The sequence below is a fragment of the Branchiostoma lanceolatum genome, chromosome 2 (assembly GCF_035083965.1).
Source record: "Branchiostoma lanceolatum isolate klBraLanc5 chromosome 2, klBraLanc5.hap2, whole genome shotgun sequence".
In the NCBI taxonomy this organism is placed as follows: Eukaryota; Metazoa; Chordata; class Leptocardii; order Amphioxiformes; family Branchiostomatidae; genus Branchiostoma; species Branchiostoma lanceolatum.
The window spans coordinates 38,180,224-38,193,899 of NC_089723.1; the positions used below are offsets into that span (position 1 = coordinate 38,180,224).

The 13,676-nt window shown below is 42.6% G+C and overlaps 2 protein-coding genes across 2 annotated transcripts in view; both read left to right on the forward strand.

Moving 5' to 3' along the window:
• Window positions 1-13,676, forward strand: part of LOC136428971 (zinc finger protein basonuclin-2-like) — a 133,543-nt gene that overhangs the window by 40,330 nt on the left and 79,537 nt on the right. The gene's annotated exons all lie outside the window — the stretch shown is intronic.
• Window positions 1-13,676, forward strand: part of LOC136428969 (centlein-like) — a 56,892-nt gene that overhangs the window by 29,038 nt on the left and 14,178 nt on the right. The window contains exons 6-19 of the mRNA XM_066418820.1: window positions 1,513-1,613; window positions 2,542-2,611; window positions 3,530-3,667; window positions 4,153-4,271; window positions 4,879-5,001; window positions 5,657-5,757; window positions 6,609-6,721; window positions 7,519-7,640; window positions 8,065-8,211; window positions 8,622-8,781; window positions 10,454-10,545; window positions 11,137-11,239; window positions 11,938-12,180; window positions 13,407-13,538. Of these exons, the coding sequence (XP_066274917.1) occupies window positions 1,513-1,613; window positions 2,542-2,611; window positions 3,530-3,667; window positions 4,153-4,271; window positions 4,879-5,001; window positions 5,657-5,757; window positions 6,609-6,721; window positions 7,519-7,640; window positions 8,065-8,211; window positions 8,622-8,781; window positions 10,454-10,545; window positions 11,137-11,239; window positions 11,938-12,180; window positions 13,407-13,538 (1,764 nt within the window). The remainder of the gene's footprint in view (window positions 1-1,512; window positions 1,614-2,541; window positions 2,612-3,529; window positions 3,668-4,152; window positions 4,272-4,878; window positions 5,002-5,656; window positions 5,758-6,608; window positions 6,722-7,518; window positions 7,641-8,064; window positions 8,212-8,621; window positions 8,782-10,453; window positions 10,546-11,136; window positions 11,240-11,937; window positions 12,181-13,406; window positions 13,539-13,676) is intronic.

Sequence of the window (13,676 nt, forward strand, 5' to 3'; positions counted from 1 at the left end):
TTACTCTGTGAGCAGTGGATCACAAGTTGGAGAAAGCTTATGGCGCCCCCTGTCTCTGTTAAGGGATGGTTGTAAGTCCCTGATGTTGTCATCACAGGTTTTTATTGTGGATACCGGTGGCAGTCACATAAGGGTTTTTTGGTCCCTTGTTCCAGCTTGGTTGTCTGTTGTTGCACTCTGTTAGCATTGATCATCATGTTGCCCGTCAGCGTAGGTTTATTAAATTGATTTTTGTACCTAGTGCAGAAACGGGTTTCTTGCTTGAAAGTTCATCTATGTTGGTAGGAATCAATCTGAAGCAAAATTGATCTTTTTGACGCTACAGTTAGTCAAAACTGAGGTTATATATAGTGACTCAGAGGGCCGATGAAATCTGGTCTATGTGGACAGGTGGTCACTGTAGACAGGACTCTTATGCTTGTGTCAAACTTTCAGGGGGAAAAATATCTAAGGGACCAGCAAAAAGTGGTCACGTTTGTGTACAGGTGGTCAGTAGTACAGGTTTGACTGTGCCTGTATTTCTAAGTTAAGGACTGGTGCATTTCTGCTCAAGGCCTCCTAGCAGGATTTCAATGCCCTGCATGTGGTAGATCTAATGTCTTGTTTGCGGTATAGGGGAAAACAGTAGTGAAGACGTGTATGACTGCAGTTATAATCATTTACACAAATCCAGCATTACTTTGTTACTTCTTATTACAACATCCCGAAGTGATGTTGGATCTATGATATTAAAACTTAATTAGCAAGTGTTTAAGATGATTTTAAAAGCTGGTACAATTAACTTGTGGACGAGACAACAAATAGAATAAGAATATCTAGAAGAGACAACTGTCCAACAGATCCAGCTTGTTCATGAGTACTGCTGTTCAGACAGTAAAAAGAAGAGTCATAGGAATCATCGTACAGCGCAATTTTGCACGGTTTTAAAATCCTTACCTAAAGTATAACGTTATCACGCATATGTGCTAAACAATGTTAGTAAATGTCACTACCATAAAGATTTCAGGATTTTTTTATTTCCATTTTTGGGGCCCCAATATTGCTTTGGTTGCCTTTAAGGACATGTCCATGGTACCGAAATGCTATCTACTACTTACAAACACAAGAATATGTCTTATACACATTTGTATGTGTAGTGGCTGTTGGTAAATCTTTTCTGCAAGTGCAATAGAGTCATACGTCAGGGGAATTAGTAAACCTTTACAGTCTTTTATGAGTGTCTTTTGGGGGTTTGTAACATTATCTGCCAGTACCACAATACCACTAGAAGGCCTGAATGGATTGCCTTGATATTTCAAATGTAGGTAGGTCTTGTAAAATTTTGGGCCTTATAGCAGCTTCTCATGGCACTGCAGTGGTTTTGATATCTCCTATTCGGGACAAGCTATGGTCTTGATTTTTGAATGGTAGATAGCTCTTGTTTTTTGTCTCTTTTTCTGTGGATGAACTTGTGAAATAAATAAACAAACAATAGATATAGAAACATAACATTTGTGGCTTGTGTTTCCCCAGGACACCCAGGTGAACACCGACGCCATCCAGCTGGAGTGTCGGCTGGAGAGTCAGGAGACGGAGATCCAGCTACTCAAGGACAAACTCAGGGAGAGGAACAGGTGATGAGACATTCTTTTAAACCCATGGCCAACCATGACCTCTTGACTTTCTCCATACCATGGTTAGGAATCAGTCACGAGCTAGGTCAATCAATCTTTATTCTGAAATCAACATTGCAGGTCTGTCTGACGACACACCTGAATTACATTAGATTTCTTACAGAAGTATGTTTAAAACATTTCAGTGGACCAGATTTTAAAAAACACATCACAATATTCATATCTATGCGCTTATATACATTAAAAAGGTTACAACTTTGGACGATCGAGGACAGACGAATATAGCCTTACACTAGGTTTTGAAGGTCTCTCAGAGTCCTCATAATGAACGAGTCACTGTGCCTTTTGGTCTTACTGAGTGGGAGTTTGTACATGTGTCGGGTTTCCCTGTTCCTCAGATTATGGTCAGGCTTCTCTCTAGGTGGGAGAAATACATTGCAGGGGTGGGAGGGGTCTCTTAGTATCCTTTGAGTCTAGGTCGCCTGTTGTTTGTTTCTTCATGATAAGCTCAAATCGGCAGGCAGGCCGCTTTTCATTGAGGTCATGAGGGAAGAGGTAAGGGTCAGATACAATATAACAGAGATACAGATTGCATCATGGTAGTTGGTCGGTGAGATGCCTACAATTTTTAAAAGTAGTCTGTGCCAGTTGACTATGAATTTTCAAAGTCAACCCTGTACAAGTGAGCACCTCTACATAAGGACCACCTGACGTATGTGATCACTTTTTAGTAGTTCCTTAGATAATTTTTCCCATTGATACAAGCATTAAAGATAGTGACCACCTGTCCACACAGACCAGATTTCATTGGTTCCCCGAGTGGTCTTCTTGGGCAGTTTTGACTGCTGCTTGGATTCATCAGTCTTTATATTACTCTATTTTTTTTTGTGTGCACATATTAATCAAACTATGTTGACTTTTTATGTAGGCAACTAAAGAATCTTGAGAAGGGAGCAACTTCTACTCCTGGTGCCTCGCCACTTCAGAAGGGAAGAAAGGTATACATAGCATCAATATATAGATGCACTTATTTTCTCTTTATTGATTAAGGTTACATATTGAGTACAAACTGAGTCCGAGGGAACTGATAAATACTGTGGTCATCCTTCTGAATTTCCTTACAATATAGTTTTAAACTGTAAAGTAATTAGATATTGTCAACATTGTATATATAGACCTCAAATAGCCTTATCTTACTTTTATCATTTGTATATTCTGTATATGTTGTGTTCCCGTGTGTCATGTAGTTTTGTCCAGTCATGTTTTTGAATGGACCACAGAAAGAGTAGCTGTTAAGCTAATTGTGGATCTTAATAAACTCAACTCAATATAGAGTGCACCTGTAGTAATTGTACTACCATTATTACGGTTCTGAAGCATTCTCAGCTGACTTTCTTTCAAATGGTATTTTATCTTTTTTTTAGCTTTATTCTACTTTGCTCCGCAGAGTAAAGCTAAAAAAGGCTGGCAAACAGGCTATTGATTTTATCTTAAAGTTTACTGTTGTGTGTAGGGGTGGGAACCGGTTCGCTGGACCTGATTCGGACCTTAGAGTTTATAACATCCAAGAACCGAGTCCAAAAAACCTGAAAGCCTAAAACCTGAGTCCAGAGTCTCCCCTCTGACAAAGAAGGCATTTAAAATAAGACAGTGTAACATTCAAATATCAAACACTGGTTTATCTTGAAAGTTTTCTCACCAAGAAACTTTTATAGTTGTGCATGTCAGTATTATTTCTCCATGCTTAATATTGGTCTAATAAAACAAAACATCAACTGCACAGGATCAGGTCCAGGTCTGGACCTGAACCTAAATCTCTGGACCTAAACTTGGACTTGGACCTTATAAAGGCAAACGTTTGAAACCCCTAGTTGTGTGTCAGTGTGAAGAAAACTAAATTGAATGTCTTTTCAAAGGGTGGTGCTGGGGGAAGGGTTCCAGCGAGGGCGCGGTCGCTGTCTCCTAACCGTAAGATGGGCGTGATAGAGCAGCAGAGGAGACTGGACACTGCTGAGAAGAAAGCTGCAGACCTGCTGAAGAAACTCAAGTTCAAGGTAACTGTCATGTATAATGTTACATCATGAAATTTATTAACAGAACAAAGTACAGGGGCCTTTGTAAGGTCTTCTACAACCAGGGCTGGCTGTTGTTAGCTTTGAATTTGTTCTGTCCCACTCATTGTTTGGGCTGACTAAGCTATTAAGTTTCATTGTTATGTCTTTAAAAGGTTACGAAGATACATTTTCATCAATTTCATGTCATGAACTTCAGATTTTTTGGGTGGACGACATGAAATTTTTATCCGTCACAACAAGTACGGAGACAGCCTTGTCTACAACTGTAATTACACAAGCCTTAGGGTAGATTCAATGATTTGACAAGGCACATGTGTTTGTTGATATAAGGATACACTTAAGGAAAGTGAGTTGAACAAAGTGCAGAAAACCATACCATGCAATGTACTTGATTAATTGATTGATTGATTGATTGGTTTATTGATTGACTGATTGATTGATTGATTGGTATCTCCACATTTAAGGACAATGAGTTGAGTGAACTGAAGAAGGCTCACGACAACCGGCTGAACCGTCTCAGAGCGCTACAGTCCAGCCACCGCATTCTCAAGGAACAGATCAAGACTTATGAAGAACATGAGAAGTAAGATTCCACAAAACCTTAATCATGTACAGTAGGGGCATCCTCATTAGATAGCTTTAAACAACGCTTGCACCTAGATTTGTAAAGGTTAGGTGTGACAGGTCGTTCAGTGTAATATAACCAGCTGCTGCTGCACAGAGTGCAAATCTGGTTTGTTACGCCGAAGGGCAGTTTTACCGGCTATACAGATGCTGTTCTAATTGAACCTTGTTAATTGAACCTTAAATATTGTTAATATAGATATTAACAGCAATGGCTGGTGCTCCTGAAAAAGGAGAAAAAATTCATTTGTCTGATTACATTATCCTGTCAGAGGATTCTTACTCAGGACCTCTGGGTTCTGGGCCAAACAATCTATCCCTTACGCCAACACAAGGCCTTCTGCACCTTTTTTTCCCCATAAGTGGCAAGCGGCAGAAGGCTCGCAGGTCGGACCCGCGGAGCCTGCAGCAGGAGGTAGAAGTAGTCCCATAGCCTTCTGTAACTCACTCTGCGTTTCCCCAGGAGCGGCAAGCGGCAGAAGGCACGTCGGTCGGACCCGCGGAGCCTGTAGCAGGAGGTAGAAGTAGTCCCATAGCCTTCTGTAACTTACTCCATGTTTCCCCAGGAGTGGCAAGCGGCCGAAGGCTCGCAGGTCGGACCCGCGGAGCCTGCAGCAGGAGGACAGCGACACGGTGTGGAACGAGCTGACGTACTTCAGGCAGGAGAACAAGAAGCTCATGCTGGAGAGGTCAGGAACACTACTCTGACATGTCACAAGCCATCACTGTAAATGTAGAAATGTTCACGGTGGTTTTCTGTTCGCTGTTTTTGTGGTGAACTCTTTACCGCGACCTTTGAACCACAGCAAAAAGCTGTTCCATTGTGTGACTGTAGCGCTACTTTTGTGTCAAATATGAACTCAAAACCACTGCTAACACTTCATTTTCTCCCTACCGCAAAATTAAATCCCCGGGAACATTTTTGCATTTACAGTAAATAGAAGGATAGCAAAGTTCTTTGTATACTATCAAGTGTTAACATACACATAGCCAACTCTCTGTCACTTTCCTCGGGGCAGTACTGACTGGACTACATCACACTGCTGCTAGGTGGCGCTGCTGCAGTGTGAAGAGTTCAGTCAGGAACACTTCTTAGTTCTTAGACATGTCAAATTAAATCAAGAGACAAACTGGATGTGAGAATGAAAAAGGGAAATTCTTACTGGCATACAGAAATTACAGAATTTCAGAAAAAGTCTGGAAAATAAGCCTAAAGTTGCACACCTATCCAACCATAATTACCCGACATGTTAAGGGTTAGAGATTTGATTTGTGTACGGACATAGCCTATAACTAAGGTATATTAAAAGAGCTGTAAAACTGTGTATCTTTGTGTTGCTGTAGAATGAACCTTCAGGAGGAGGTGGATCTGATGAAGGTTCAGGTGTCCCAACAGGAGGCTAGTGTCAACGACCTCACCAACATGCTGCAGCAGGAGAGGGAAGGTAAGACAAGGCTAGCAGAAGACATTTTGATAATCACTAATTATGATAAGAGCTAGCGTTTGTCACATGATAGAACCAAAGAGGTTAAGGATTGAAAGAAAACAAAGAAATAATTTGTTTTAAAAGTAGATTTTTGTGGCTAGTAATAGAAAGAATGTTCATCATCTTTTTGCATGTTGCTGTTAGTTAAAAGTTAAAATCCTCCCACACCATAATTGATGTATAGGGCGGTGCCCATCCCCGTTTCATAGCCCTGGGCCACACTGTGGTGCAATCACTGCAGCAGGGGGCTAGTCCACTGGCAGTGGAGTGTGTTTAAGTTCCATACTGTTTCAGAAGTATGTACCATTTTCATGAAGTCTTTGGTATGACTCAATGCGCCTCTTGTCCAGGAGTGTCCTAACCTGGGGCTTGAACCCGGGCCTTCTGGTCCAAGTAATTTGAACCAGATGTGGCAAGTACCAGAAGCGCAGACCACTACACCACAGGGACACTCCCACATGTTGCTGTAAATGTTGAGATTTTCATGGTGGTTTCATGTCTGCTGTTGTTGAGGTTACCTACCTCCTGGTCATTGGGAAGACAAGGTAGACGTGGAGATAGAGAGCTGTCTCCAGACTCGTCATTCTCACGCTGCAGTTAGCCTTTCAAACACTGGTTTAGGATTCAAGCAGGTTTAGGTTCAGGACCTCTCCACTACATGTTGCATGTGAACTTAAAACTACCATGAAAATGCTTGTTCTGTCTTCTGACTGCCTACTCCTAATTGCTTCAGGCATTGAGTAGGGCTAATCATGAGTTTAGGTATATTGTCTGATTTTTAATGGGAAACCTCCCGGTATTTTCTGCAGAGCTGATGTTCCAGCTTGCCGAGCGGGACCTGGCGAGCCGCTCGGGAGGCCACGCCACCAGCACGCCCCGGAAGAAGTCAGCGGCTGATGAGCTGCGGGAGACTCTCAGGAAGGTCTGGATTACTTACCTACTCTTTAGATGTGGCTAGACTAGCAAATGTAAGTTGGGTGATGTTACAGCCCGGTTCCTTTGGGAATGCTGCACGAGGAACTGCCTACAAGACTAAGGAACACACACAGGACGCAGCATTGCCGTACACACACAGGCGGCTCAACTCACAGGCGTCTGTCCTCTCTTCCGTCCAGAACTTGACTCTCTGTCCCCTAGCCTGCTGTTCACTTTATTTCATGTTCCACACCTGCAGTCTAGACACTATGTTGCGACGTCACCCGGACGCCGGATCTATCCCCTGCTGGGAACATCATTACGGCAGTCCTTACTAAAACACAACATTGACATCTTGCCCTTACAAGATAGTGAGAGATTAATGACGTACTGCTATTAATTAGTGACTTTTTACCACTCCATGAAATTCACCCCTCTTACACAGATACAAGATAAAGAGTTCATGGGTTGGATTCTTTGCATACCAGGCTCGACGTTGTGCCCTTGGGAAAGGGCTCTTTACACAACTTTCTACCCTCCACACATCTTTGGTTGGGGAGGTACAAGGTGGTGGAAGGAGAGGGGTAGGCTTTGCCTTCATAACCGTGCCCCAGACACGGTGGATAAAAACCCACTGCCCCTACAGCCTCAAGGGCTTTGGGACATTTACCTTTACGTTACATCAATGTCGCATTAATCTTGTTGTGTGGAAACTTTGAGATTATTCATATCATATTAATTCAAAAGTACATGTATGTCCCAAAACATCTGGATTAATTCTTCAACCCTCTCCGATCACCACAGAATAAGACTCTAGAAAAGAGGTTGAAGAATCTGGAGAAGGAGAATAAAGAGCTAACTTCAGCGCTGGAGAAAGACAACAGGAAGCTGACTGAAGACAAGGAGAGTCTAGTGAAGGAGAAAAGGTGAATTTAGGTTGTGTGTACGTTGTGTGTTAGAGTAATTTAAGTGTTTTAATTAGTTGCATTTCAATTGCATCTTGGACACAGTTTAGCCTCCTCTATTTGACTTCAACTTCCAGGGACACATACATCTTAAGTTTGTATATTACTGTTATTGCATTTGATGTTCTAAAGCTTTAGAAGAGTAGTGTATTTATATGTCAAAGCAATACTGCCTATTGAAACATGTCTAGGTCTATTGTACTTTCATTTTGGATCATTTGATATGACTATACTATCCCTTAGTTTATTCCTGAATACACCCATTCCAGCATAGTGTTACTAGGAAAATCTTGTGGAAAAAGAAGCTGATTTTTTAGATACTGATACTGCAAGGTATTTCTTATGTTGATAAAACTGTATATTTATGTTTCCTTGCCACATACAGAACTCTAAGAAATGAAGTTAACCAGTTGAGAAAGGAGCTCTCAGACCATCGGGAAGAGGCGGAGAACCTCCAGTCTGAAAACACTGCCTTGAGTGAGGAGATTGCCGAGCTCCAGTCAGAGATCACGGACTTGAAATCGGAAATCAGGTTTGTAATGTTTAGCATCTGTATGTATCTTTTTTGATTTTCGATTACTTTTAATTGTAAATCATACTACATTCCAGCCAATGAAGGCTGCGACTGTATGTTGTTTGTTGCAACGACGTATGGTTGTAGTCAGCATCCGTCATTCAATCATTTAATGGAATTTTGTTTCCTTTGATGGAAAAATCTTTAGACCATTCCATCAACCTTGACGGACAAAAATCCATCAGTAAAAATGTCAAAATTTTGGTAAATTTATAGAAGTTTGTACAAGGTGACAGAGAAAAGAAGACTCTTTGTAGGATCTTTCCGTCAATCAAGGAATTGGGATGATGGAAAAAAGTTTCAAGCTAGCAAGAACCCTGCAATTATAACGTAATAATAAACCATTGATTCTTATTCTTTCTAATCAGCGGCCTGAAATCGGAATCCAGCAGTCTGAAGACGGAAGCCAAACGTCTGAAGTCCCAGATGCAGTCACAGAGTCAGAGGAACAAACAGGCCCAGCAGAAGATGAGAGTCAGGCTGGCTATTAACTCTGCCAAGACTTCCACAAAGTCGTCTGTGAAACAGGTTTGTCTACTCATAATGTACATTTATGTCATACCTGGGCCACGGAAACGTTTGATACGGGTGTTCCGGACCGGGTGATAACTTGAGTTATCACACAGGCTTCTACTTATATCACATGGGCTTCCATAAAATATTTACAATTCATTTCGAGCGCGCCGCTGTCAAAAATTCGAATACTGGATTTGGGTGTAGAAATTGCAACTGTTACAATTTTTTTTGTAGGACACCGACTTTTCTCAACTTCTGGCGCATTTCGCTCTGATATGTGCGTTTTCTTGGGTGGGTATGACATGAATGAAATACAGTACAACATGGCCCGCGGTCGGGCCGGTACCTCGGGTGATACAGAATACACAGTGTTGTATTCTATATACAGTCAAACCTGTATTAGCGGTCACCTTTGCATAGCGGCCACCTGCCCATAGTGGTCACTTTTTGTCGGTCCCTTGGATTTTTCCCATTGACGTAAGCATTAAGAATTAGGCTATAACGGTCACCTGTCCAACGCAGTCGCGGCCACACGATTTTCGGTCCCGCGGGTCTGGAAACACTGCCGATAACGGTCACGGCGCATGGTCGCCGCAAGATTCGGGAACCTTCTTTCAAATCTCGGCAGAAGAAATTGTCATTATAGCTGCAGTACTAGTGTTACCCATGAAAATGTTGTGCATGGTTTTATTTTGCTCCTGGTGTTGGTTTTGAATTTCCAAAACCGCTAAAGACGCCAGAAATTTCCAGACAAACCAACCTCCTTGGACAAACAGAGCCTCTTTCGCGCGGTCCAAGCGGGACGCTTTGTTTACTTGGGGTACTTCACTAGTAGTACCATGGGCGAGCAGTTTGTTAAAAAAATACAGATGCCCTTTATCCTCTAAGAAAAGGTTATAAAGTCATCCATTCTTTGTATATTCTGTTTTCTTTATTCAAAGAACTTCTTTGACGAAATAAGTTTACATTTTGTACTTTCTAATGTAGAGTAAAATCATAACTCACACATTGCAGCTGCACCCACATTACAGTAGACTATCCCATGACCCTATGACCTCAAGCGCCATCTTGCAGCTGTGGTTTTTCCTCACTGCAAGGAATCCGACCCAAACAGGCTGATTTTACCGTGAAATTGCGCAATTATTTACTGATAAATCATGTCCCCGCGCAATTGATAATGACACGGTTGTCTTCGGCAACATTTTGGTCGCATGTGCTCCGGATTGGGGGCGGATCGATGGATTGACTTGGACTTTATTTGCTGGAAAAATCCGGACCTTCCTAAAGCAGTCATCTTGAGCCGAGCATCGGGTCGTCTTGTGGAAGTGGTCGGTAGACCAAGTTTGACTACATGTATGTGAACAAGGAGGTTTTATGATGTGAATAAATGTTTCTCAGTGGGTACAGAAAACATGTGCCACTTATTGCTCGTGAAATCAACCGTTTCTATAGAGCGGCCACCTGTCCATAACGGTCGATTTTGGCCAGTCCCTTGAGTGACCGCTATAGGCAGGTTTGACTGTATATGCTAGTTATTATGGTGACGTAACTTATAATTAGTAAGAAGTTCCTTGTCTCTGACCTTGCTCTGAGCAAACTTGTCAATGAATAAACGCTTCTTAATGATTATTCGTGCTATAACATAGATTTCTGTCTGTTTTTCTATTCTATACAAACTCTACAGCACCAGAAGTTCCTGAATAAGTCCATTGAGCAGATGAGTGAGATGTTTGATGGCTTTGAAGGGGACGATTGGGAGGAAATGAGCACAACAAGGTATGAATCAATCATTTTTCTCTTCATTCTGGTATTGCTGCATACAATGTGTGTCTGTGTGGCATAGTGGCAGAGCATCCAGCTATGAACCAATGAGACCCAGGTTCAATCCCCAGTGGAGTACCCAGACATGTCCGGACATGCACCCAGACGTTGTGCCCTTGGGAAAGGCACTTATTAACACATATTTCCCATGTCCTAAGCCCAGCAATAGGGTTTGGGTTGGGGTTATAGGAAGGGCATCTAGCCGAACTTATCATCACCGGGGAAAAAACCTGTTGTTATCATTTATGATTCCTTCACTCGTCCGTTCTGTAAGTCACTTGCCGCCACCGTGAAGTTAAAGTTCAGTCAAAATGTCTATTTTCCTTACACCGTGAAATTTTGCTACCATGAAGATAAACTCATGATAAAGTGAATTACAGTATCCGAAGAATGCCCTCAGTTTGAGATTGTACAACGATTGCACACACTGCATGTGAGCGAGCCCTTACTCACCAAATAAACTTCAGCCACAGTACTGTTGTGGTCCAGAACACATAGTTTTCCATCCCAGTACACTGTACTTGTTTACTTTTGTGTACTTCTTAGTGCCAATGAGTCCACAGACGAGACCACAGGAGGGGAGATGACCGGGGAGAGCCTGGGGCAGCTCATCGTGTCTGCTGCACGCAGCGGCGCCAGGGGGAAAACTGTTAGTACCATTTTCATAACGTTTCAAATTATGTACTGCTCCCCTTTTCTTACTCTTGCCCCGCTGGCGTTTTTTTGCGCAATTTATTTCATAAGTTGAATTCTTAATCAGGTCATTTTCCTTTGACTTTTTCTGCACTGCTGTGGCCGAGTTACTTCCGCATTCGGTGCATTTCACTGCAGTGTGATGTGTTCAGCTGAAAAATACCCCCAACCCGTACATATACAGGACCCATATACAGGCTCTGTAATGTGCAACCCACATATATCTAATAGATGAGTCCCACAGGACAAGGGTTATTGTGCACAGCCTTGAATTAATAACAGAAGTAAGAGAGTGGTCAACAAAGTTCTTTGTACACAACCAAAGAGTTAATACCCAGCCGATGTTCAGTGACCGTTTGTCACCTTCCTCAGGGCAATGATAACTGTTTCTACTTCACTCTGCAGCTAGGTGTAGCTGTTGCACGTTGGGACCACATTTTGCCCAGTGCAGCAGCAACACCTAGCTGCAGTGTGAAGAAAAAACAGGCATGCAGTATTGCTCTGAGGAAATGACAGACCGTCAGCAAGGTTTATTTATTTAAGGTTTATTTATTTAAGGTGTATAAACTCTTTGGATATGAACAAAGAACGCAACATTTTTTCATATAGAAAAAGCAGTACTGTTATGCATTTGAAATTTTCTTGTGCTTTAAGCTGGGGGATAGCAACGAGGAAGTGAAGGGGTCGGACGCAGAGTCCAGCAAGGGAAGCGACGACCTGACAGCAGCCGACACCAGCCTGACCAGCACGCTGACGGAGCAGAGTGAGCTGACCACGGAACAGCTGACGGCCGGCCGCACGAAGTACAAGGCCGGGAAGAAGCCGGGAGGCAGGAGGCATGTGCCGAGCCCTGCGGGGAGGGGCCTGAAGCAGAGGGTCGGCAGCCTGCAGCAGCAGGTACAGAATAAAAATATTCTTTTTATGACTGCAGATGTAGAAAACAGTGAATGATAATGATGATGAGCGCTACAGTCATAGGTAGCCAAAAAGTTTTGCGGTGGTTTTAAGTTTGTGCTGAAGAGTTAACCGCAAAAACTGTGAACATAAAACCACCGCGAACATTTCTGCATTTACAGTAAAGAGCCAGGTTGTGTACCTGCTGCTGTTTGAATAGCTTCATCGGGTTGGTAAGTCACTGAATAAAAAGACTCTTTTTTACACAACCAAGAGATTTATTCAACCGACATTTCCGTGACCATCTGTCACCTTCTTCAAGGCAATTCTGACTGGTTCACATTGCACTGCAGCACAGGTGTCGCTGCTTATAGATGCGTTCCCAAACGCAAAGTATTTACGAAAATTTGGAGGTTAGTATTTCGCTACCTTTTATCAAGTCACTGTTCGAAGAATATTTGTGTAACTAAAGTATTTACATAAATACAATGACAGATGGTCACCAAAACATTGGTTGAATAAATCTCTTGGTTGTGTAAAAAAGAGTCTTTATTCAGTGACTTACCAACGACTTTTTTGCAAACACTCCATTTTCTCCCTACCGAGAAATAAAAACCTCGCGAACTTAAGTGCATTAATTACAGTGATTGTTTTTCTTCAGTCAGTAGATTTGTGTAGGTTAAGCCGTTGTCGCACTCTTCTGGACCAAGATGTAGGGAGTTCTGATCCTCGCTCACCCGACATGCACGCCACTAGAAAGGTTCGCAGTCCTTAGGACCGAACGTTAAGCCGCGGTCCACTGTTCATTGTGCTTGTTGGAAAGAGCTTGGGGAAGTTTCCCATGTACAACAAACCTTTAGATACTGTACATAGCATATGTCTTCTCTGTCACGACTAGTGGATTAACTCTTTTTAAGTGATCTTAACTGGGATATAGGAGATTCTTTTTACACAACCAGGTAATCTCACCTGCTAACGTTTCGGTGTCTATCAGACACCTTTTTCAGAGCTTCTGACTGGAGTACTGCTTCTCACCGCTATAAGAGAAGCAGTACTCCAGTCAGAAGCTCTGAAGAAGGTGTCTGATAGACACCGAAACATTAGCAGGTGAGATTACCTGGTTGTGTAAAAAGAATCTCCTATATCCTATATTCTACCAACCTGATGAAATCATTTTCGGAAGCGATCTTAACTGTTTAAAGACCACTCTCACTTTTCACTTTCACCAGGTCGCGACCCTGAAGGCTGTGAAGGAGAAGACAGCCAAGGCGCTGTCCCAGCAGACGGAGGCTAATGAACAGCTGCAGTCTGACCTTGGGCTGGCCAACCAGAGGCTCAAGGTCACCCGGCAGACAGTACAGGTGGGTCCCAGGGGCACTTTCCCCCATTCTTAGCTCATCCAGGGGTGATTAGTCAGAAATTAAGGTACAAGTACTTTTGTCAATGAAGGTTTTTACAGTGCTTACTATACAGGTGGGTGGGACACTTTCCATCATTCT